The sequence below is a fragment of the Psammomys obesus genome, unplaced genomic scaffold, assembly GCF_907164565.1.
Source record: "Psammomys obesus unplaced genomic scaffold, mPsaObe1.curated_primary_1811, whole genome shotgun sequence".
Classification (NCBI taxonomy): domain Eukaryota; kingdom Metazoa; phylum Chordata; class Mammalia; order Rodentia; family Muridae; genus Psammomys; species Psammomys obesus.
Genome location: NW_026592510.1, coordinates 13,443,145 through 13,469,927, shown reverse-complemented (window position 1 = coordinate 13,469,927; position 26,783 = coordinate 13,443,145). Strand labels below are relative to the sequence as shown.

Here is a 26,783-nt window from a genome sequence, read left to right as displayed (position 1 = left end):
CACACACACACACACACACACACACACACACACACACACACACACACCTTAAATATAACAATAAATAAAAGGTTTTTAAAAAATCTTTGCTAAATATTAATATGGGAAAAGAACTTCTTCAAGGATTTTCAGAATTGACCAGTATTTTGATACTGGTCTTAGAGTCATCAATTCTGAGAACCTGGCTTTGCAAAAATTCATGGTATAAAACAGACATTTTAGAAATTGTTGAAAATTCTATCCTAGTCACAAGTCAATTTTCACTTGCCAATTTAATTCAATGAAACTCAAGTCAGCAATTCCAACATCAACTTTCTAAATCTGAGATTCTTTCTTGGTATAATGCAAAGACAAAGTTGATGTGTGCTGAAGAATAAAGGTGGGAAAGTATTAAAAGCCTTTTGTTTTCCTCAATCCAATCATTATGCTTCTGCAAGAGCAGAAGTTTGTCTATAAAGTACAGACACCAGGATTCATATTGTCCCTTAGTCTGGAATCTGAATTGAGGCATTTCAGACACTGTTGTTGCATGGTAGATACCATGTGTGTTGCAAAGTGCATGTGTTACATGTTTAGAAACAAGACTAGAATGAAGCCTCACAATACAGCCTGGGCAAGCCCTGCCAGGAACACCCTGGGTTCATTACACATTTGATTTTGAATTAAGTTTTGCTTGTTGTATGTTCAGAAACCTTCTACTGTTGACACATTTTTCACAGCCCCACACTCAGTTTTGGACTCTGTGTGGAATTGTGACCCCCTGTTTAAGAAGCTGGGCTCACATGGAGAATACCAAGACATGTGGCAAAGGAAAGTAACAATCCTGGATGTTCAGGCTAGCTGAGCCTTCAGTTGACTGCAGCCTTAGCCAATATCTGATTGCAATTGCAGAGCCATAACTATTCCCCACACCATTTGGTCCCAGTAAATAAGCAGACTTGTGAGAATTAATGTTTTTTTTTTCAAGTCAGAAAGTTGAAGTTATTTCGTTACACAGAAATAGACAAGATTATCTATAATTTTTGATTAAAGCTCTCAGTTTTACAACAACAGGCCCAAGAGAATAGGTTTCACACCTGTAGGATTGACTGATGATAATGTATGCCTGTCACTTGAAGTAGCTTGCTCAATAAAACAGTGCAGCTACTGAGGACTGAAAGACTGTGAGATGGGACAGCACATTCTGGCTTGTGGTTCTGCACCCCTGCTAGACAGATAATCCAAAGCACTGTCCAATGTACAATGCTTTTTTTTTTTTTCCACAATCAGATTCCAGATAGCTAAGGACCAAGACGGAGTGTTTTGTTTTCTGTTTTTGTTTGTTTCTTGTTTGTTTTTACCATTACTTCTAATGGATAACTCACCTTTTTTTTTTCTTACCAAAGCAAGAATGATGATCTGTTCTGGATCATCTACTGCCAACATGGGACCATATAGTCAGCACCATTGGCCATTTTAAAATTCTCCTTTGTGAAACAGTTGGGCCTGCTAGCAAGAGCAAGAGCATTCTGCAAACAACAAAAACAGTGGCAAAGATGACGCATGAGCCTATAAGTAGAGAACTGTTCATTGTGCATTAAAGAACACAAAGGACACAGAAAAGAAGAAAGGGTTGGAGCTATGTAATTGTGCTCCTTTGTGGCAGTGAGGTATCAACCACCCTGAATCTGAAATCACTTTATGAATGCTCTAAGATCCGAGAGAATTAGTTTGTCCTTTTTCAGTTCTTGAGACATGCTCAGTAAGCTCCCCTTTTCTCCAGCTTCACACAGTCTTTGCTCCGCTCTGGAAGTCCCTTCCCTGCTTCCTACAGGCCAGGTCCTTTCTCCTTTTTCAGGTTTCAGCTTAAATAGTATGACCCAGCATGCTTTTCTGACAACACTCACACTGCTATCATATAAAATTGTTTTTTCCTATGTGTCATATATGAAAATTTTTTATTTATGAGCTAGTCTGTTCTTGAATGTATCTATATCTTCATGAGAATGTGAGAGCCGCAAGAGGGGCCGATCAACTGTTTCTCTCACCATGTGATGCCAGGCAGCTACCACAATGCTTTAAATGTAAGAACACACTCATTAAAACTTATGGAATAACTAAGTAAAACTGTTTTGAGCCATGGCAGCTCAGGGACAATTTTTTATCCCTTTCTACTTATAGCTTCATATGTCATCTTCGCCACTGTTTTTGTTGTTGTTGTTTTATTTTTGTTTTTTCATCCTGATGACTTGGAAGATGGGATCATAGAAAGTATAGTGCTTACAATTAGTGTATGTCGAGTAGGGAGTTAATCTTTGGTGTTCCTTCCTAAATCTCAGACCATACATCCCTATAAAGGTTACACGGCAAGAGCATAATTCAACATTTTACAGGGAAAACTCAGCATTCTTATTGGTAACTTTAGCCTAAGATTAATGTTGATGGGTCTCAGAGATGATTTAAAATACGGGAATGGGATGAAATTGAGAGATAAGATACATTTTAGTTATATTTCCTGATTTTTTTTTGAAAGAGGAAGTATACCCTTTACTTTTAGTCAGATACCAAAGGCTGTAGTAGTTTAAATAAGAATTGTCCCCCGTAGTCTTGGGTATTTGAAACTTGGTTTCCAGTAGTTGGTGGCATCTGGGGAGGTTTGGGTGGTATAGCCCTGGGGGTGGGCTTTGAGATGAAAAGCCTCACATCACTTCCAGTTCACCACCTCTGCTTCCTGCTTCTAGCTCAAGATGTGTGAGGCCTCAGGTCCTGTTCCTTTTTCCATCATGAGCTCTTATCCCTCCGGAACCACAAACCTTAGCTAAGTTCCCTTCGGTTATGATGTTTTATCACAGCAGCAGAAAAGTAACTCGCAGACACATTGAATCTCTTTACAATGAAATTAAACTCCTACTTGTCTTTTCAATTTCAATGATGACTTATGGTTTTCATCTGTCAGTTTTGTTAAAGAATTATTTAGTCATCAATTTAAAAGGCATAATACTAAAAAATAACTATATGACAGTCTGTAATCTTTCACACATGAGAATAATCTCTCTAGCTGTTTCCATGTGCAAGTCCTGGATTGGCTTTTTCTCTCTAGACATTTTTCCCTATACTTTCCTAATGATTGCATCAGGGGTCCCCATGGGCCTCTGTGGTAAAGAGGAACAAAGAAAGGATAGTGATCATTTGGAAAAATCAGATGCCAAGGAAAAGAGTCATCTATTAGCAACAAAACCATTTCTGTTACTAGCATCTTCATAAATTCTAACATCAGCATAAATTGGTCTTTTAAAGTCTTCATGATTCGCCCCTTGGTAGCATTTACCTACTTTTTCAGGTTAAAAGCAGTTCATGCTCTATGAGGTTGTTTACACTGTAGTTCAATACCCTTTGCACATAGTTAAGCTGATTTCATTTTTATAGTATCTCCCTTAGTTTTCAACTTACTGTTGTTCTTTCTAATACTCATTGGTGAATGATACTGCTTCCCTTATTCACAGACATAATCCTCTGGACAGTGTCTCTCAGCTTAAAGATGCTAACACGCCTATCATATTTTTATTCTAAAAGTTGGTCTAATGAAGTACTACATGCATCAACTAAAAATAACAATAGATGGCATTAACATTCTCTGGAAATTTTGTGACTTTCTATTTTTATTTTATTTTTGTTATTTTAAGAGAGAGTTTCTCTGTGTAGCCCTGGTTGTCCTGGATTATCTTTGTAGACAATTTTGTGGGTTTTTAAAAGTAGTCCTTATATACGAAGTCTTTTGTTTGAGGAAATAAACCAATATACTCAAACCAAGGGTATCTACCAAGCATCTATACATTTAATGCATATGTTTCTAAGTTGTATTTCTTTCTTTTTTTTTTTTTATTTTACCAAAGTCTAGTAAAGCCTATGAAGGCAGACATTGCTCTCAGTGCCTTTTCTTGTGTACTAATGAGTCAGATAATTGATATTATACCTTGTTTACTGATATTTTGTTGTTTTGCTTATTTGCCAATAGGTTCTTAGATTTTAGAATCTTGAATGGTGAAGGGGGCTGAAGTTTGACTTATACACTACGACCACAGTGACAATATTGTATATCGTAATCAAGTATTTTAAATTGGACATCTACTTTTCGGTATGGGGACAATTCTAAGGAGTCTGCCCATGGCCTCATATACGCTAGGCGAGCACTGTATCAATGAGCAATATTTCAAGCCAACACTTATTTTGTTTTTATACAGGGTCTCACTGTGTAGTAAAAGGTAGATTGGAATTTACTACGTAGGGCAGTCTGGGCTTGAACTCACAATCCTTTAGTCCTTTCCCTTTGGCGTGTGGGGATTACAAGAGTGCATCACCACACACGGGTCAACTTGCTGAGGTGATGAAAGAAGCTGGCTATGTTAGCAAAAATATCGATGCTGTAAGAGCATATTTAGTACTGTGTTATCACAAGGTAGACTTCAAATAAAAATAGGTGGAGTTCACATACAAAGTACCAGAGCACGTTAAGAAGAATAATACAGAAAGTAAAGACCTAACCTGAATCTAAAGTCATCTTCTCTTCACAAGTCATTAAATCTAGTTTAATAGCCATCCCTGTTTCCTCTAGGGCCCAACATCTACATTAGGATTTTTGTTTTATAGTGTTTTGGGTATCCAATAAGTCTTACAACTTGTATGTATGTATGTATGTATATGTATATGTATTTTCCTTTTTCTTTTCACGTGTGTGATGTGCTGTGTGTGTGTTCACATGTGCTTGTTTAAGAATGCATGTGGAGGTCTCTGGTTGATATTGGAAATATTTTCAATTGCTCTTCTATTGCATTCTTTGAGGCAGGGTCTCTCACTCAAACCCAGAGCTTGCTAATTTAGTCTAGTTAGCCAGCTCACTTTAAGAATCTTCTATGTCCATCATCCAGAGCTAGAATTGTAGACAGAATATCACACCCACATGGCATTCAAATAGTTTAAAGTGCTCCTTATATAATTATATGTATATAATTATAAGTCTCAGTTATCTCCATTAATTCTACCAAACAGAGGTGATCATTAATAGTCTTTTTAGTTTATATTCTAGTCTGTTTTAAATAAAATAAATCTGTATAAGCCCATTGGAGATGTATTTTTTTTCCAAATAATTTTACTTATTTTGGATTTGACCAACCACGTGTGGAACTTGCCGATACAGAGGGTCAACTGCACAGTTCTTTAGCTGTGATGTGATTTTTTTTAATACTAATATTTTCTTATAAAACAACTATAAATTAGTTTATTAAGTATTTGCTTAAACATAAATTATTATTATATGTATGCGACTGTGATACATGTGTGAGGTCAGATGCACACAGGCCAGAGGAGAACTTACTGGAATTTTCCCCCCCTCTACTGTTGGATTCCGGGACAGAACTCAGATCTTCAGGCTTGCATCACTAGTGTTTTCACTTGCTGAGCCATCCCCCTGGCTCCTCATCAATCTTCTGCCATTGGGCATTTGAACTATTTCCTATATATTTCATTACTACACATTTGTAGGACCTTGAATACAAATCTTTTAGTCTTTATACAAAACTCTCTTAAATTTAAGAGAATATATCATTAGTAAGGACTCATGAATTTCAATTCTCACCATCTTAGGATTTCAGCCCTTATTTATTGAGTTGGATCAGCATTCTAATACATTCCAGTTCTAAACATATGCATTCTATACTTATTAGATCTTTAATAACTGGATGAGATCATTTTTAATACTTAGAACCACGAGGCATAGAATTCATAGCTCTCATGTGGGTACAGAGTGGAGGAAGGACAAATACAGAACCATACAGAGATATTATCTCTCTGGAATACCAGTTTTATTTCAAGATTTGAGGATCAAGCTTGGATTTTTCTTGTTAAATGCAAATATACTAGAAAAAATACAAAAAACGTCTAATTTTTAAGATTAAAAAGAAAGGCTTTGGGAAAAAAATTCATTTCTCAGTGTGTTCTTTCAGCTTTGCTCTCATAAAGTCAGCGCTATTTCCTGTGCCACTAAGGGAAGGATAAAAAGTTCTGATTGAGACTTGGCAGTTATATGAAGCCGTTGAAGGACTGTATCATATTATTGAAAAAAAAAAATTTAAGGTGTGGCAGGAGGTGGGGGCCCCTACAGAGACCAGAATAGGATTTTTGATTTTTGGGAGCTGGAATTACAGGTAGATGTTGGTGCTAGAAACAAGTGTTCTTCATTGCTCAGCCTTGTCTCGAGCCCCTGGTATCACTCTCCAGCAGAACCCTTGAAATTGTTGTTGACCTAGGGATCAAAACACACCCTGTTTGTTTCACTGTTTCATCTTAGACTTTGTCAGACAGTAAGCTTAGTTTGATATTTTTGTGTCTTAAACGGTCCGTCTTGCCTTCTACAATTTTGTAGGCTTTCTCTTGTTTCTTTACCAACCATAGTTTGTTTGTAAAACTTTTGATTTTTAGAGATCCAAGTTTCATATAGCTCAGTCAAAGATAACCTTGAACTTGACATCCTACTGTTTTCACTTACCAAGTGCTGGGATCATAGCGGTGTACTACCCGGCCAGGCAAATAAATATTTGAAAAATACAGACTTCAAGCATGGGAGGTGGGGAGGGAGGGGGAGAAAGAGGATGAGGAACAACCACCACCAGTCAGAAGCAGTCAGATATTTGTACTCAGAATGAACAAAAACCAAACCAAACTAACAACAACAAAAAAACCCCCCCTGATATATAAAAATTGAATTACATCATTTAAAAATACAATTGGAACAAAGTAAGCTTATAAAAATTATTTGTGGGGCAATAGACATCAGGAACAAATTGTCAGGTCCTTGGTTTTTATTTTCATTTTTCTTTTATATTCCAAATTAACGCACCGATCACCAAAACTTGTACAAATCAAGTATAGTGGATTACTTTTTAAAAACCTTTCCCCCTAGATCTGCAGGGTAATTTCTCCATTACTTCCTTTTTCTTTGCTTAATGCATTACAAGATCTAATCAAAAGTGCTACTTTAAATTTCGGAGACACAAAGTGGCACAAGGGTGCAAAAGGAGGTCAGCAACAAGCCTCCTCCCGGTGTGGGCCGGTGAAGCGCGCGTGGAGGTCGCTGGGCAAAGGTCACCCCGGCACACGCCTGCTCGGGGAGCTACGGGGTACCTTCCTCCCTCCGTGACAAGTGAACCAAAATTCAATCAAAGCCTAAGCGCTCGGAGAGCCAGCCCAACCCAGCAGCGAGGCGTCCTCCCGTGACCCGGAAGTGCTCGGCGGCCTGGGCGAGAGCGCGCCCGAGCCTGCGCGCGCGCGCCCCCGCGGAACTCCCGCCGGCGGCTGGGTTCTGCCGGAGGCGCGCCGGATCGCGGCGGCCGCCAACATGGCCGAGACGAGCGAAGAGGTGGCGGTGCTGGTGCAGAGGGTGGTGAAGGACATCACCAACGCCTTCCGCAGGAACCCGCACATGTGAGTCGCGCGCCCTGCGCCGCCGGGGTGGTCGGGGAGGCGGGCCGGGGCCGCGCTCTAGTCCACTCGCGGCCGCCGCGCGGGGCCCACGGGCGCTTCCGACAGGCGGAGAGCGGCTGGGACTGTCGCGCCGGGCCGGCTGGTTGTTACCGGGACGCGTGGCGGGCCAGCGTTGGGAAGCGATCTCCGAGAGCCCCGTCGGAGCGTGGAGTTTTCTGCCCTGCCCGGCGCGTCCCGGGAGTTGTGGCAACTCTTCTCCCCGCCGCCCTCCTCCTGGGTGCGCTTTGCTCCGCGGGCCACTGCTGTGGGTCTCTGTGCCTCGGTGGCGGCTCTCGTTGGCATCCCGTGCGCGGCAGTAGAGGGCTACCCACCCCATCAGACTCCCCGCAACCCCCTTTCAAGTTAACTGAAGGTGATTGGAGGCAGGCTGCCTTTGACTCTTCCACTCACTTGTCACAAAATTGCAAAGCCAGTCAGATGTAACAGTTTTTGAAGGTGACCTAGGTGGATCTCTTAAAGCTGTTGCAAACTGGATACTTTTTTTTTTTTTTTTTTTAATCAGAAGAGCATTAGAAGTTACAGAAGAGCATCCTACAGCATTCTTACCCAGCGCTGTTGCCTTCCAAAAGTTCACTCCAGAACTGACACATATATTATCTCTTCCTTTCCCCTTTCCATTTTACTTGTTATTCTCTAGGAAGATACGCTCAAGATTGTATTTTCCTGGCGATCTCCCCTTAACGAATGTAAAGAAAGCTACTAAAAAGTTTACCTACATCTTTATACAGAAGAATAAGAAAGAAGTCAGTGTAGCCCATTTCCCATCCCCCCCCCCCCCGGGGAAACAAACATGGAGTCCAGTTTTGTATTATTTTCTCATTGATTATACAATTTATTTTTAATACTTTTATCTTTTAAACTAGAACACATGAATTATTTTTAAGCATTCGAGCCTCCTTGGCTTTTTCGACTAAATGAAAGGCCAAAGCTACATTTTAACAAAGTGTTCTTTTTCTCCAAGGTGGTGCTCCTAAAAGAATTTAGGAGTCCTCCGATGGCCTGCTCCCTTGTGGCAGTTAGGGGCTTAAAACTGTACTTCATTAGAGACAAAAGACTACTGACCTCTAAATATACCTGCCAGCTCTGTCAGCCTCCAAGTCCTCTTCCTTTCCTCTTTTGACTGCTGACTTTTTTTAAGAACGAGTGTTTGGAGTGATTTCCTGGCAGTAGCCATAGTGGCTGCTGGGCCTTGTAAAGAATGCTTTGATGTCTTGTGTGTGAGTCTCTGAGGGCCTTTTTGAGAATTCCAGCAGCACTGCAAATAAGACACACATCCTAAAAAAAAAAAAAAAAAAAATGTTGGACAAATGAAAGGTTCATTTTTTTCATCATTAGTGTTATTTTTTTTTTCTGAAAGAAATTGTAGCAAAGGTTAGAAGTTTAATATAGTAATCACTTTAGTTTATCATCTTTGAGGTAGACTAAAAATATTAACATTTGACAAAACTAAGATTATGATAGTTAGGCAGATTGACCCAGAGCAGTGTGGAGCAGGTCCCTGTTTTTCAGGATTTTAGTAAATTTTCTATACAGTAGAATTATCTTTTAAAATGTCTCGTATGGGAACTGAAAGATGGCTCGGAATTTAGGAATACTGGCTGTGCTTCCAAAGGACGCAGGTTCAGTTCCCAGCACCTAAATGGCAGCTCACAGCTGTCTGTAACTCCAGTTCCAGAGGATCTGACACCCTTACATAGACATACATGCAGGCAAAACACCAACACACTTAAAATAAATGAATAAGTAAATCTTTTTTTTTTTAAGTATTGTACATTGGACTTTACAGAAGTGCCAATATGTCTTTGCTTAATCTAGCCCTTTTAGACTAAAAAAGGCTGTATTTCTAGTTTTAAAACATGGTTATTTTCTACCTTTAAAGTTAGTATCTAAGAACAGTATTATAAAAGTTTTTCACCATTTACCTTTTGTTTCCCTTTCTCCAACATGAAATAGGTTGCCAACTTATTTGCTAACACCTGCTCTCTTAAATATATTAACTTTGTTTCTGTAGAACTATCTACCTGAAGCAGTCAGAGGTTCAGTAAGTGAGATAGGAATGATTTTCCCCAGGTCAATGGCTTCTTGATATTGGAAGGCTAAGGAGAATTCAAAGCACCAGAGTTAACCTGAGTCCTTCTACTCCTTGCCAGAACACTTTGCAGCGTGAAAAACACAATACAGATATTGTTCGCATGGGTGACTGGGGATCCTTTTGGATTCTATGCCACTATTGGCTTGACCAAGGAATATTTATTACCATGAGGTGTAGACTACGCCTCCAAGTAGAAGACAGCTGTCCACTGTACTGCCTAATTAGGTCATCTTGTATCCAGTTTTTAATTGAATAGCTACAGTGATTTGAGGTGCATATTCACTATGTGGGACAAGAAGTACAAAATATAGTTTGTATTAAAGCCAAATTTCTGGTATGATTGAATTGTACATCTGTTATACTAGACATACGTAGCTGTTGAACACTTGGAATATGCTTAATGTGAACAAGAAGTGAACTTTTAATTTTAAGCATAATAATCACATGAGAAGTGAGTACTGTGTTGTCTGGTGTGGCTTTAGTGGAGACCTAAGACTTGACCTGCACAGATAAACCCTACAATAGAGTTCCCAGTGCAGGTGTGTTAGCAGTGTTGTAAGTGCTGTCTCCTGGAAGAGAAGGGAGTCTGGGTGTACCCCGTGGGAAGCAGCTTTTAACATGAACATCAAAGACTAGGTAGGATTTACAGTGTCAGAAGACTCTGGGAGTAGCATATTGATCAAAAGCAGCAAGACGTGATAGAAAAGATTACACAGGAACGGGTTACAGAAGTCCTTGGCTATATGGCCTAGTTGTTGCATTCATGTATATGGCAAAAGAACACTCCCATTTGACAGGCAGGTAGTTCAGGGATGACACTACCAGGAGCTGAGCACATAGATCAGTGTAGTTGGGAGAAGAGCCATCTCCTTAATGGAACTTCGAATCAATCAACAGCTTGTGAAAGTAGGCAGAAAGGGTAAGAAAACCATCATGAACAGCGGTACACAGGACACTTCATTTGAATTACAATGTCAAGATAGTTCTCTCAGGGAAACTAGCATTTGAGTTGAGACACAACTGAGGATATACTGCTAATCAGAAGGAAAGCCTCAGGTTAAGTAGGGGAGTAATGAAATAGTTTGAACTTGTGTACAGACTGAAGAATATGAAACCACAAAATACGATGGTCTTATACACGTGTTTTGCTCATTTAAATTATAGTCTGGGTTTTAAAGTTTTTATTTAGAATTTGAGTCCTGGATTTTAATCTTGTTGTTTTTGCTAGCCCGATATACTTAGGTAAGACTCTCTTATCTATAAAATGGGGTGAAGATTTTTACTGTAGATTATTACATAGAATAAACAGAGTGTGGCAGACAATAAACAGCGATTTCTGCTTTTTCTAAATAATGTCAGTAAAGTAGTTTCAGTGGTACACAAAGTTAGCAATCTTTAACATTAATGAGGAAGCCTATTAGGTCTCTGAAATACCTTCAGTACCAGTCAGGTTTTAATTACTAATATACAGACGTCAGTTCCTGTAGATATTTACTATTTCCTTTTTGGTCATCCTAGAAAGAATTCCAGCTTATAAGACAAAGACAAAGAAACTACTCAATAAAGACATTTATACAGTTTCCCAAATCTGGGCTGTTTTTGTTTCTGCTGTGGCACTTTGCAGAGTTCATGCGCTGGGGACAGAGCATCCCACCTAGGGGGGAGCTTGGTTGACACAGCTGCCATGAGCGTTAAAGCAAGATGTCAGACAAGTTGTCGGTGGAGCATGCAGACAAGAGATGCCGCCACACATTGGAACAGAGTTGACATGGATGTAATATGAACCTTCAACTCCATCAAATCTCCCCTGTAAAGTGAGATCTCCAACACACGCTCTTTGCAGTGTGTGAGCTGCCGGTCCATTCCATGTTGCCTGTGGAACACGCTATCACGGCTCCAAATCATTGAGCCCTGTTGTGTCTGTTAGAGAAGATTAAAACTTGTTTGCTGCCGTAGACCTGGGTTTATTTGAAAAAACCCTAACCTTGGACATACACAGAGTATTTACTTGAGCAAATGGTTAAACACAGGTCTCTAAATTTTTCTAGAAACTTAAAAATATAGGGGAAAGGAGTTTGTGGTAGTGAAAGGGTCAGGAGCCCCTCATAAAGGCTTTTCCAGGAAGAATAATTGGAAATTGATGCTTATAGTCATTATAAACATTTAAATTCCAATTATGCAGGGGATCTTAAATGTTAATTTCAAAGTTTTGTCAAAAGCTTTATATCTGATGTGACCTCACTTTCTATAAAAATACTTAAAGAGGACAAAAAGACATATAACAAACATTACTAACAGTAGAGACAGGCTTTTAGTTTGTATTTTCCCTGAATTTTCTACGTTTTCTTGAGTATGAGATTATAATTTAAGTTAAACTGGAGACCTAGATTCTTAAGTTATCTGCAAGTAATATTGGCTTCAGGTCATCTTCTTAAGCTCAATGGACTTCATCCTATAAAAATGAGACATAAAAATGAACTTTCGTCATTTTAACGTGATTTAGAATCCTAAATCTGAAGAAATTAGAAAGTGATCTAAAGGAATAGATACAGAAAACTAAATTGAAACAGTCTGTTATTTGAAAGCTTAAGGATCACACATCTTCCTAAAGAAAATGCTGTAATATTTTTTGGAAATGACAAAGGATTAGCATTCTTTGCCTCAGCTTTCTGTTGTCTCCTAACTTGACACTGACCTCAGGCTATTATATGAATTGATAACCTTTATCTTTGCCCAGCACTTCAGAGTTTGCCACATTCTTCACCTTTGGTTTTCCTTACAGACAGGGAAGATATTTCTATAGTTCAGATGAGCAGCCCAGAGATAGAAAGGAGACTGATTAGTCAGGGCTGTTATCAAGAGCTTTTGTCTCTATACAACACTTCATCTTTTCATTTGAAGCCTGGGCTGTCCTGTACATTCTTTGTAGACCAGGCTGGCCTCGAACTCACAGAGATCCACCTGCCTCCGCCTCCCCAAGTGCTGAGATTGCAGGCGTGTGCCACAGTGCCAGGCAAAAGGTTTATATTATTAGGACTCATTCTATTTATGCGGAAAGCTAAGAGCACACTAGCCCATTTCCTTTACTGGGCATAGAGTACAGATCTATCCTTTTACAGATGGGGGAAAAGTGAGGTCTGTCAAGGCTAAAATTGCATATACATCTCTGTTTGCTGTACAGTGTATTACAAAGAACAGAGGTTATGTTCTCTGGCAGTAACCTTGGAAAGCTGTGTGAGTGTCAGGGAGGAGCAAGGAAGACTGTGTATTCAGTTGCACAGGCTTCCCCACCGCTCTTTGTTTTTTGAAAGCTCACCTGTAATCCCAGCACTCTGAGAGGCAGAGGCAGGATCTCTGAGTTCGAGGCCAGGCTGGTCTACAAAGAGTCCAGGACAGCCAAGGCTACATAGAGGAAACCCTGTACCAAGAAAGAAGGAAGGAAGGGAGGGAGGGAGGGAGGGAGAGAGAGAGAGAGAGAGAGAGAGAGAGAGAGAGAGAGAGAGAAAGAAAGGAAGGAAAAGAAAAGAAAAGAAAGGAAAGAGAGTTTCTTGGAGGGGTAGCCAGTCACAGCAGTGTGTTTTTTAATTCTGCAGATGGCTTTGTCCTATAATTTAGGGACCAAATTAGCAATTGGATATTTTATATCTAGTACAACTATAGTGGCAAAACTTGTTTTTAACATTGTGAATTTAAATTTAAAAACCTCCTCCCAAACAGTGTATCCAAAAGCTGGGATTCTTTTATTCCTGCTAATGTAACATTTATGTTTTTAGCTCTTGGAGTTCCTTGAAGTGTTATAAGTAGTTATTAGATCTCAGAGAACACAATCTCCTGAGTAATTAAGTTGAGGGGTTGGTTTTTCATTTGATTGTGCTAATTTTAGGTTGCTCATTTTGTTTGAGGCAGGGTCTCACTGGGTAGTCCCAGCTGACTTGGAATGCAGTATGTAAACCAGGCTGGCCTTGAACTCACAGATATTCTCCTGCCTCTGCCCCTCAAGTGCTGGGCTTAAAAAAGTTATTTTATTAGTAGATTATTTTCTAAAACATATATCTGCATACAGTAAAATACGAACACCAGGAAACATTATTCTAGTAACTAGGCGTGGCTAGTTGTACTTGGAATGAACTAGTTGGATTCAGGTTCTTATCTCTGAATACAGATACAAAGATGTGTTTTGAACACTGAGTATTGACTGCAGGTACTCTCTCAGTGTTTTCCTCACAGAACTTCATTTGTGTTACAGGAAGAGCCAGGTGATAACCTTTTACTGTAGGTAAGGACAGCCTTGCTGACAAACTTTATAAGTCTGTGGGACTCTCATTATTCGGTTTTTATTTGTTTGTTTGTTTGTTTTTATTATCAGAAACTAAAAATATGCAGTATATTCTGTGAAGGGTTTTTGTGCAGTGATAGTACCAGTGTGCGTTGGTATGAAAAGAGACCTCTTAAATCTACTGAACGAGTTGTATGTCCCCAATTTTCTGGAGAGTTAAGTTACTTTGGAAGAAGTGTTAGCATCCTCATTTTTTGATACATCCTTGTGATCAGTAGAAAATGGGCTGCCTTTGAACTAACCAGTTTAGAGGTTTCTCTGGGTAGGTTTATTTTAGATCTATGCTTCCTTTGACTCGTGATGGTGACTTAACAAACAAGGAGATTTTTCTTGTAATCTGTAATTAAACACGTTTGTCCTTTTTTTAAAATATCTGTCAGACTGCTCTCTTCTTGGCAAAGGAATCCTGGGAACTTAAAAGGCCACGTCACACATAAATTCTGAAGATCAAGTTTTAGTTTATTCTTTAAATTTATTTTGTTGGGGGAAAGGGAGACGGCACCTTCCAGTTGTGCAACTTCTGCCTTTTATTTTTTGAGACAGGATTTCTGTGTGTAACCCTGACTATCCTAGGACTTACTCTGTACAATATAGACCAGGCTGGCCTTGAACTCACAAAGATTTGCCTGCCTCTGCCTCCTGAGTGATGGGGTTAAAGGCGTGTGTCACCGGCTTTAAAAAAAAGAAAGAAAGAATTCCATAAAAACAAAATTCTTCCTCATTCCTTTTCTCAAAAAAACCTCCATATCTTTTCAAGGAAAATTTAATGTATCTTTATACATATATATTTAAAATTATATGGAAGACTTTTTCATCGTGATGATTTGCTTCCTGCATGTATTCTTGGCAGGTACCAGTATATGCAGACTTGCTGCTTTATTTAGCAGTTAGCACACTGGTGAGCTGTGCTTGATTTACTGGCATTATGCTGTGAAACCACTGGACTGTTTCCTGTCTTGCTGCAGTGTTTTATTGGGGGGGGGGGGTCAATTGCAAGATCAGAGTGTGTGCTTTAAAATTCTGAAAGCTGTTTTCAGATTGCCACCTGAAGATAGGCTGAATCTTCACTCCTGCCAGAGGGAGGACTGCAGTGTGCCATGTCCCCTGTACTCCTGCTGTTACCAACAAGCTACAAACTGCATTTAAAAAGTCGTTTGTTGCTACCACTCCGGTAGATGAACTTGGTTATATTCTTAAGAGAATTAAATATGGGAGGTTTTTAAAATGCTTTGTGGAATTAGAAAAAAAAAAAAATTAAAGCCCAGTAATATCCTCAGATTCTTTTTCTGCCTTCCGTATTTAGAGATGAAATTGGCCTGATCCCATGCCCCGAAGCGAGATATAACCGGAGTCCCATAGTCCTGGTTGAGAACAAACTCGGCGTGGAGAGCTGGTGTGTCAAGTTCTTATTGCCGTATGTCCACAACAAGCTCCTTCTGTACAGAACAAGAAAGCAGTGGCTGAACAAGGATGGTGAGCATGAGCCTGTTTTCCCCTCGGGGAGGAGCCCTTGCTTGGGGGTTGGCATTCCTGGACTCTAGGTTTGGCTCTCCTCCGCTCTGCCTAAGCAGGTGCTTAGCCTCTCTGTCAAATGAGGAGGTTAGACTTGATCGTTAGTATCCTGTTTCTAACCACAGTGATTAGAATGGAAGTGTCTCATGCAGAAGTCAAGCCAGGTGCTGCAAGCCACCACAGTTCATGTGCCAAGGTCATTTGTAAAATTTTATTTAAGAATAGTACCACTTAATTATTAAAAAAAAAAAAAAAAAGAGGTGTTTGAGCATCACCAGTTTTCTAGTTCCTATATATAACACCTGCTTTCTGACCCCTTAGTATGTTAGGGACAGCAGCACTTATTTCTATAGCAGTTCAAAGGAGTTAGACAAGGAGCCTTCCTAGTCTCAGTGCATCCCCATCTGTGATCATGAGTGTGCTGTTCTCTGTGAGTCCCACTGAGAAAGTGAAAAATAAGAAAAAAAAAGAGAAAATTTTGGCTTTTACTTCCATGGTCTTGTTGCAACTCTTTATGACACTGATAATCCCTAACTACCCTACCAGGTCTCTTTTCCAGAGTTTCCTCAGGCCAAGCCTGAGGTCTGCGTGTCCTTTTAGGCTGCCCTCAGGACTCATTTCTGTGGAGTGTCCATCTCAGACTGTGTCCTCTTTGCCTCTTGTAAGGCCCTTCCTCTTCCCTCACACAGTAGCATCTGCCCAGTGTGCCTGGAGGGTGGTTCTCAAAGAGAACTTGTTTTTTAAACAATTTTAATTACCAGATCAGTAGCCATCACCAGGGGCTGCTCTTAGCAGAAGCTGTGCTGAGGACTGAAGGCATAAAAGATGAGTAATACATGTTTCCTTTAACTACAAAGTCTCAAGTTGAGTACCAGAAAGCCTCACATCTGAGTCCTCTGATTTTTTTTCAATACAGGTTAATTGCACTTTTTTTCTTTGTGGACCAATTTATTGGTCCTCTGATTCTTGTTTCTAATTCTCAATTGCTGCCTAAACCTGGTGTGATGTTAATGGCATGACCCGAATTTAGGTATTTGGCTTTCGTTAGGCACCCTTCTTTATTCTATAACCATGGCATAGGGTTCCAGGAGCCACAGGACTCCACCAAGTTACTTTTTGCCGAGCGAAGCTGTACTATTCTTATGCTGGTGTGACTGAGCCCGTGCACACTAACGGAGCAGCGTAACTGTCTGAGAAGAAATGGTAAGAGGTTCTGAGGATCCAGTCTAAGTTGTCTCATAGCATTAGCCTGCGCCCGTTCTAGGCCTTAGCGCCACCCACCTTTGTCATGTGCCCATCCAAATCCTTCTCTGCGTTTCAGGTTCTTGCTGGTGCCATGCTGCAGACTCTGCCATCCTCTCATGATTTCAGTCTTGATAGTCCCACAGGACACTCTCAGGAGGACAGCAGAGACAAGTTCGGATTTTATCTTGGTCTAGATAAGAACTAACCTCTGTTAATCTAAGGTGTACGCAGGAGGGGAGCATAGTTCAGCGCGGTGCCACAGGCTACCCAGGTCAGACATATGTTGTATTGTCAGCAGAAGAAGTAAATCTCTGTGTTGATGTCTAAAAATGCTAATGCAAAAATATTGTGCCAAGTAGAAACTAAGGCATTTAGGACACAGCTGAATCTTGCTAAAGAAAGATAAATTCAACATTTTTAGGAAAATACCATTTCTTTGAAACTGTTTTGCTTGGTTTGTTTTTTATAGAAAGTACTATGTTTATAAAAAGAGCCAAAAATAGAAAGCTGATAGTTAAAGAAATATTTTAGTATCTAACTGATTAGACCAGAATCCTGCAACAGAGTCATAACTCAGTGACTTTTATCATCATAATAGATTTTTTAATTTAATTTTATTTTTATTAATTACAGTTTATTCACTTTGTATTCCAGTTGTAGCCCTCTCCCCTATCCCCTTCCAATTCCACCCTCCCTCTTCTCCTATGCCTCTCCCCAAGTCCAATGATAGGGGATGTCCTCCTCTCCATTTGACCCTACACTATCAGGTCTCATTCAGACTGGTTGCATTGTCTTCTTCTGTGGACTGGTAAGGCTGCTCCTCCCTCAGGTGGACATGATCAAAGAGCCAGCCCCTGAGTTCATGTCAGAGACAGTCCCTGTTCCCATTACTAAAGAACCCTCTTGGACACTGAGCTGCCATGGGCTACATCTGTGCAGGGGTTCTAGGGTATCTCCATGCATGGTACTTGTTTGGAGTGTCAGTCTCACAAAAGCCCTCTGTGCAAGATTTTTTGGTTCTGTTGCTCTCCTTGTGGAGCTTCTGGCCCTTCCAGGTCTTTCTATTTCCTCCTTCTTTCATAAGATTCCCTGCACTCTGCCCAAAGTTTGGCTATGAGTCTCAGCATATGTTTTGATACCCTGCTGGGTAGAGTCTTTCAGAGGCCCTCTATGGTAGGCTCCTGTCCTGTTCTCTCTTTTTTCCCTCTTCTGATGTCCATCCCGTTTGCCTTTCTGAATGGGGATTGATCATCTCACCCAGGGTCCTCCTTCTTGCTTAGCTTCTGTAGGTGTACAGATTTTAGTATGATTATCATATATGTCTAATATCCACCTATAAGTGAGTATATACCATGTGTGTCTTTCTGCTTCTGGGATACCTCACTCAGGATGATCTTTTCCAGTTCCACCATTTGACTACAAATTTCATGATTTCCTTGTTATTAATTGCTGAGTAGTATTACATTGTGTAAATGTACCACAATTTCTGTATCCATTCCTGCATTGAGGAACATCTGGGTTGTTTCCAGATTCTGGCTATTACGAATAAAGCTGCTATGAACATGGTTGAGCAATTGGCCTTGTTGTATACTTGAGCATCTATTGGATATATGCCTAGGAGTGGTGTAGCTGAATCCTGAGGTAGCACTATTCCTAATTGTCTGAGAAAGCGCCAGATTGATTTCCCTCCGGAATGGTGGAGGGTTCCCCTTTCTCTACATCCTCTCCAGCATGTGTTGTCACTTGAGTTTTTGATCTTAGCCATTCTGATGGGTATAAGGTGAAATCTCAGGGTTGTTTTGATTTGCATTTCCCTGATGACAGGATGTTGAGCATTTCTTTAAGTGTTTCTCTGCCATTTGATGTTCCTCTATTGAGAATTCTCTGTTTAGCTCTGGACCCCATTTTTTAATTGTATTACTTGATTTGTTGCTTTTCATCTTCTTTAGTTCTTTATATATACTGGATATTAGCCCTATGTCAGACATAGGGTTGGTGAAGATCCTCTCCCAATCTGTAGGCTGTCATTTTTTTTCTGAGGACAGTGTCCTTAGCTTTATAGAAGCTTTTCAGTTTCATGAGGTCCCATTTATTTATTTGTTTGCTTTCCAGAGCTGAGGACTGAACCCAAGTCCTTGCGCTTGCTCTACCACTGAGCTAAATCCCCAATCGATTGTTGCTCTTAGAGCCTGTGCTGTTGATGTTCTGTTCAGGACGTTGTCTTCTGTGCCGATGAGTTCAAGGCTCTTCTCCACTTTTTCTTCTAACAGGTTTAGTGTGTCTGTTTTTACACTGTTTTAGTGTGTCTGTTTTTTGAGGTCTTTGATCTATTTGGACTTTAGTTTTGTGCAGGGTGATAAGTATGGCTCTATTTGTGTTTTTCTGCATGTAGATATCCAGTTAGATCAGCACCATTTGCTGAAGATGCTACCTTTTTTCCATTGTATGGTTTTGGCTTCTTTGTCAAAAATCTGGTGTTCATTAAGTGTGTGGGTTTATTTTCTAGGTCTTCTATTCGAAGAAATAGATTTATTTTTTTAAACCTGAGTTTATGTCTCATGCTCATTAATGATCTAAATTACTTAGATATTTGAAAGAAATGTTTTTTAGTTATTTTTAAAATAATTTTTGAAATTATTTATTTACTATGTATATAATGTTCTGTCTGCATGTATACCTACCTGCACACCAGAAGAGGGCACCAGATCTCATTTTAGATGGTTGTGAGCCACCTAGTCATTGCCGGGAACTGAACTCAGGACCTTTGGAAGAGCAGACAGTGTTCTTAACCTCAGAGCCATCTCTCTAGCCCCTTATTTATTTTATTATTATGCTCCTATCTTATTTCTTTGTTCTCTCAGAGCCAATGAAAGAGCCAGTGAAGTATTAGCATTCTTTAGATGGTACTCAAAGCCTAATTGCCAGTGTGGTCTCCATCCCATACCCAGCGTCAGAGATTACAGGCTCTTGGCCCCTAGTCTGATGTTCATCTACAGACTCATTTCATTTTGGCTTATATGTTTCAAAACCGTCCTTAACTAGTTGATTTTTTAAATCAACTGTCCTTGTTAAAATCACTGTTTAAAATTTCTGTCCTTGCTTGAAAACTCAGTTAGCCTCAGTGCTCAAGTTTCTACCTAGCAAAATTGTTGTAAAACCTACAATTTTCTTAACCGGGCAGGCCTTCTGACTTAACTTCTTTGTACCAGTCAGACTCTGAGTGTAGAGCCTCTTGGCACTTATGTCATTGTTTTGCTGCCTTGTGACTTGTATTTGAATCCTGCACCCATTTGTGTTTGTAGTATTTAATCTATATTCCAGCCCCAGTCGACACTGTTCCATTCTCTGACTTCACTGTGTGCCGCTCCCTTACTTTGCCTTTGTGTTGTCATTGTCAGCCTGGCTGCCAGCATTGTCAAGCCGAATTCACACTCATCTCCAGAACCCTCTCTGCTTCAGGAAGCAGCTGATGGGAGCCCTTTATTTGGGTGACTTTCATAGTTTATGTTACTCACCATAGTGTATTGTATTTTTGTTGTTCAAACACTTTCCTGCTGGATTGTGTGTCAGTTAGAACAAGGATTATGGCTCTTACTCAGTTAAGTGCCAAAGTGACCCTTGAGGGATGATTAGCAAGAATTCTTAGCTTAGTCCACCGTTCCAGGTTTGTATACTGAAATAAATAGCTTTACCTTAAGCTTCTTTTTATATGGTACTTGAGCGTAGTTTGGAAGGAGATTAATCAGTATATTATCTTGAATTTCTTTAGTTTTAGGTGCATTGAAACCATTCTCTGTCAGAGATGGTAGTAAAACCAGGACTCTTGGTGGAATGAAGTACAGCAAAAAAAAAAAAAAAAAAAAAAAGTGTATCGATTTAACCTCTGACTTTGGTAGTAACTGTGTGTGCTTTGTCTTGTCCCAGCAGTCATTTAGCTGCTTTTCTGAGTATGATGTGCCCAGATCCACTTTCTGCCCGTGAGATAAAATGGGTTCGTCACAGTTGGAATGTGTCTAGTAAGCACATATTTACTTGGCTTGTGTTTTGTTTTTGGAGAGAGATGTTTGATTTCAGGAGTCTGTAGGACTTTCAGTAGCTCATGTCTTCTGGATAAGGCTGGAGAGGAAACGGTCTGTGGTCAGTGACATTTAGAGAGTAAAGTCATTACAGTCGATTGTTACTTATGCGTGTTTATCTTTAGAGGTTGGTTTATCCTTCCTGTATAGGAGAAAGCATTTGCCAAAAGTGTGCTAGCATCTGCTCTGCAGACCTGAAAAGTTGGAGTATCAGCAGTCTGAAGTTAAATTACTTAGTCTCTTCCTTCCTTTCTTCTCCCTGAAGGGCAGTACTGACTGAGACCTCGAGATTTCTTTGTATATCTCTTTGGTTTCTAAACTCGTTACTTTGTCTTGGTTGGCTGGTTCCTGGCCTTACACTTTCCCCTGACTTCTTGCCTCAGAACTTGACTTCTGAATCAAGAAAGATGAGAAGTTTGTGAAGAGGAGAAAACCCTGGTTGCACTTAATTGCAGACACCACTGATGGTTGTCAAGGCTGCTGATGCTCCCTTTTTGTAGAAAGAATCACAGGGACCGAGAGCCAGTGTATTCAAGGAGGACAGCTTTTGGAACAATTGCAGACATCAAAGAAACCACAGCTTCCCTATCACATAGAAACCTTTCCATGTGCTCTAAGAGTGCGCCTGGGTGGGGTACCGATGGCTGTTCTGAAAGGTTAGGAATTTAACGAGGTCCAGTGTAGCCATAGTTACATCTTTGTGCTGTAGATGTGCTGTGCTCCACCGTCTCTCTGATAGCACACTGTATGTGACATCACACTACTTTGCCTTTCCCATACTTGCCACGGTCTGCAATGTCTTCACCAGTACATTCCTTCATAGTCCCCATGTAAACGGGTAACAGTTAGTCAGGAAGCCAGCAAGTTTTCTGCCACTACGACGAACAAATTTGTGATAGAGAAATGGGAAAGCTAGAAAAACGGAGCAGTACATGTGCTGTGGTGAGGACCAAGCTCATATGAGTGGTCTGTGCTGCCGCTGAGGACCATATCTATTTAGTTCCGAGATCCTGCTGCAGCTGGAGTCTGTGTTAACATCCATGGCCCTTGTTACCATCAAAGGCCATGTCTATGTCTGTGGTCTCTGCTGCTGCCTGAAGCCATGCTGCCTGTGAGGGCCATACTGATTTCAGTGGGCTGCGCTGCCATCTGCGGTTATGGTGATGTCCATGGATCAGACTGCCTCCAAGGGACATGTCCGTGGCCCTACTACAGCTGGGGCCCAAGTTAGTGGACTGTGCTGTTGCCAGAAACCATGTAGAAGTTCATGATCCATGCTCCCTCTGACTTTAAGGAGCAAAGATATCACTTCTGTGGTGATATCAATGACTGCACACACACAGTTGAGAAAGAGGGATGTGAAAGGCTTCTGTGACAATCCATACCTCCACCTTACCTCCCCCCCCCCAAAAAAAAAGGAACAGCCTATACAGGAATCCATCAAAGAGAACTTTTTAAAGGTGTGATGGGATACTGAAGAGTAGCTCTCCATAATTGATGGCTTCTGGCAGAGGTGTAGGAGGGGAAGGACTCAGTTCTGGGTAGGGCAGGTCACCAAGAGTTTGACCATGCTCCAGTGAGTATATAGAAAACACATATTGGACTTGGTTGTATTATTATTATTATTATTATTATTATTATTATTATTATTATATTAATTATTTTTATTTTCTTTTGTGGGGGAGGTCACAAGGTTATGGGACAGACATGGAAGGACTGAAAAATGAGTGTGGTATGTATTTCAAATTGCCATGCACTCAACAGATCTAAATATGAAGAGATTTATTTGGGGGAAGGAAAGGGGAAAAAAGAGGAAAAGAGAAAGAGGAGAGAAATGTCCCCACAAGAGAGAAAAGTCAGAGAGGAGAGAAGAGAAAAGAAATGAAACAAAGAGAGAGAGCAGGTAGGAGTGGCAGATGGGTTATATCTGGAGCACCTGGCCCAGGGGATGATAGGATGTAGGTGGTCATAGGACTTACCAGGACCCTAAAGGCCCCTGAAGGCAGGCCAGTTGAATTGCCTGCACAACATAACAGTCAGAGTGCATAATGTGAAATTCCCAAAGAATGAATAAAAATATTAAGTTAAAAAAAAAAAAAGAATTAGTCATAGCTTCTTTAGAAGGCCCCAAATGTGGTATATGTCCTTTGTTTGACCTTTTCAGCAAGAAAATAACTTTATGAAGGGTAAAATCGGGTCTTATGAGAATTATACTCATTCTTTGAGTCCTGGGCCTGTTTAATCAACTCATTGGTGATACTTAGAATATTTGTGGAATTAAGTGAATATAGAACATTATATTAGTTTCCTTGGCAAACATTAAATTAATGCCAAAAACTATTAAAAATGAAAGAAAACAGAGATGACTTAGGTTGTTCTTTATGTGCACAGCACACTTGCATATAGGAACTTGCAGTAAAGAAAGTGTGGGACACAAGTCGGTGTTTGTAGTTCTAGCTTCTCAAGTGTTTTGGAGTGTTTAGAGCATCTATAGTAAACAATTGGTAATCTTCATTAAAGATTTTGTGAGACTAGAATAATTGATACTTTACTGGAGCATTTTTAAGTGACTACATGAGATGCTCATGTGTTTGCTCTTATGTTTGAAGTTTATCTTCTATGAAGCACTGAGAGCATCTCATCTGTTACAGACAGGCATTTCAATTGCAGTAAGTGATATGCCAAAAGTCTCAGGGTTAACCTTGTCAGAAACTAATTAACCAAAACTCCAAATCTCAGGGCTAGAGAGATGCCTCAGTGGTTAAGAGCACTGGCTGCTTCAACACACGACCTGGGTTCAGTTCCCTGTGCTCACACAGTAGCTCACAGCTGTCTGTAACTCCAGCTCCAGGGCATCCAGTGTCCTCTTCTGGCCTCCGCCAGCACCAGGCACACATGTGGTGTGCAGGTATAATATAGACAAAGATTCTATGTACATAAAATAGAAATCTCTAAGAACTCTCCTAAGTTTCATTTTCCTTCTGTAAAGTTGAACAAAAATGGCTTGGAACATATGTTCCAACAGTGCTACATAGTGTTTATCAGTGAGTTCTGTATTGTATACACTTGGCATTTAGTATAAATGGCACAGTTAGCTACTTTAGCATTATGTCTTTATATTGATAATGCAGTTCTAAAATGACCTTCAATTTTAGAAAGAACAAAATGTCCAGAATTGGCCAATTTAGTGTTTTTAAAAACAAGCTTATGGAGCTTATTTGTATCTATGGACATTTTATTAAGACCGTGAAGACTATCTAGTGACTATGAGTAGCATTTCCTCAATGAACTGAAAATAGTAAACAAAAATGAAAAGTGATCATATGACTGAAGGTATAAACATGTAAGATAAAACATAGTAGAGTGTTTTTCTTTTTCAGCCATCATATTGATATTTTAAAATACAGTTATGTTAGAATTGGACATAAGTAGTCACCTTAGCCCCTGGCAGTATAAAATTGTCACAGTCCATTTAGAAGACAGTCTGTAACACAGTAGGAGTCACGTTGATTTTTATATTGTTTTGCTGTGGTGATTCTCTTTCAGGAAATATATCCTAAGAAAACAGTCTTTAAAAATGATTACTGTACTTTTATCATTCCTATCACTATGTAAAATATGTAAAAGGAATTTTTTTGCAGCAAAATGTAAATTGGATTGTGGGTAATTTTTCTTTCCTCCCTTTGAAAACTTCTGTATAGTTATTGCTTGAGACATTAGTAGAATTAGAGGAATGGTGGCTTCAAAATTGTTTCTTAGTGCAAATTAGATTACTTCCAGATCTCCTAAAAGGATGGAAGATCGATTATTCCTTATGGGTATTGCAAAACTGTTAACTTGTAAAATAATTATACAAATCACAAATAGAAGAAAATCTTGAGGATAACGGCCCTATCACTGACATCTTACAAAAGTGTGTCTGTCATTAAAATTAATATGACCTGAAGTGCAGGTTGTAATGAAAGAGAGTGGAAGAGGACCTTCAAGGAAACTAGGCTTCCACAGTCAGGACTTGTTCTTATGTGACTGTCTTCTTTCTAGAACTGATCGATGTCACCTGTACTCTTCTGCTTCTCAACCCAGACTTCACCACTGCATGGAATGTGAGGTATGTCATTTCCTTCCGTGGTAAAATGAAGTTTGTGTGTATTTCTGAAGACATAACCCTGTGAGTTTGTTAGCTACTCGAAAAATGAAATAGAAACTATTCATCCATAGCATCCTGTGTTTTCTTCCTATACAAATTCTTTGTAATATCTCCACAACAGTTCTAACATCTGCACTGGGTCTCTTGTAACTGTCTATTTTCTATAAGCATTTTCCCCCTAAAATATAGATAGTCCCTGCTGAGCTATACCGTACTGTTTGATGCCAGCTGTGTTTTCTTCCCTTGTTTGGGGATTACAGGCACTTTGTATGAGTGATTGCATCACTAGGCATTGCTTGGAAGTCTAGCTGCACTGGAGTGCAGGGAGAATGTGTGGGATGAGGACTTAGGGTCACTGGCCCTTAGTCTTCATTTAGCCATAACCATTGTGAAGCTGTGAGAACGGCACTTGAAGTGGCTGACATTCTGGGGTTGAAAGAGGGATCATATTTGATCATTTTTTATTGTCTTTGCTTTTGTTTTTCAGTAAAATGACCCAAATGTGTATATGGGTTTAAATCAACTAGTATTTCATTAGATTAAAACAAATTTTCTAAGAAGAAAGCAGAATATGAATAATAAGTAGAAGTGAAGTCTTTTGAATGTTCTGAATTATTTTAAGTTTTCCCACAGGAAAGAGCCATAAAAAATGTAATTCTTTATTATTGGAGATTACTTGAATTATATTTTATTTAACTCTCTGTTTATTTTAAACAAGATCACATTACAATACTGGATTTTGTATTTATAACTTATTTTTAAGAATATATGTGACGTCCATCCTGGACATTTTCTGAGGTGTTTGAAAAGTAGTGATCTTTCTTCTGCTTTGAGTAAGTTCCTGAGTCTCCCCCCCCACCACACACACATATTTCAGTTTTCACATCTGGAAAGTTGGGGTACTTGGTTGAACTATATGAACTTTATTTTTTAAGTCCATCAGAACCGGTTGAACCTAGTACTCAGGTTTCTAGTAAAAGGAACTGGGTCTACTGGAGAAATGACTGAGTCAAAGACTAAGGCAGGAAGTATACAAAATGAGCGTGGAACATCTTAGAGAAAGTACTGTTAAAAGTAAAATAAAACACAGTGGGGGCTATTAAAGGGGCACAGGAACCAGCTGAGAGAACTTCTGAGAATGATTGGAGCAGAAAAATACACACAGTAGGCCCTTTTTATCATGGGAAGATCTGTTCTGAGGCCCCCATGCCTTCAGACCTGTTACTGCTGGATGTATATAGCATGGACATACTGGGCAACAAATTTCCATCCTGAATTGTGCAGCATGAGATTCCATCAGATGCTCAGATAATATCAAATTTATTTAAAAGAGGGATTATTTCTGAAAATTTCCATCTAAAGTGTTCAAACTATGGTTGATTCTTGTCAGAGGTTTTAGGTTTATGATAAAACACTGGCCCAGATCAGCCCAGGAAGGAAAGGATTTATTTTAGCTTAGAAGTCTCAGATCACACAGTCCATCACTGAGGGAAGTCAGAACAGGAGCTCAAGGAAAGGAACCTGGAGGCAGGAACTGAGGCAGAATAAAATGAAAGAACACTGCCTACTGGCTTGCTTTCATTGCTCAGCTCACTTTCTCACATAACTCAGGACCAAGGAAAGCAGAGCCCACACTGTGCTTTGCCCTCCCATGTCAATCATTACTCAAGGAAACACCCCCACTGACTTGCCCATAGGACAGTTTCATGCTGGCATTTTTCTCAGTTAAATCTCTCTTCCCAAATGACCCTAGCTTTTGCCAGGTTGACAAATAACTAACCAACATGACAATGAACTCTGAAGCAATGGCTCTTAAACTTTAATATGGTTCACACCATTTCTGGTTTAGTGTCTTTGGGA

The 26,783-nt window shown here is 39.8% G+C and overlaps 1 protein-coding gene across 1 annotated transcript in view; it reads left to right on the top strand.

Moving 5' to 3' along the window:
* Window positions 1–7,327: 7,327 nt before the first annotated feature.
* The window catches only part of Ptar1 (protein prenyltransferase alpha subunit repeat containing 1), a 41,787-nt gene continuing 22,331 nt past the window's right edge, over window positions 7,328–26,783 (top strand). The window contains exons 1-3 of the mRNA XM_055613825.1: window positions 7,328–7,455; window positions 15,247–15,416; window positions 24,818–24,884. Coding sequence (XP_055469800.1) covers window positions 7,370–7,455; window positions 15,247–15,416; window positions 24,818–24,884 — 323 coding nt within the window. The 5' untranslated portion in view covers window positions 7,328–7,369. The remainder of the gene's footprint in view (window positions 7,456–15,246; window positions 15,417–24,817; window positions 24,885–26,783) is intronic.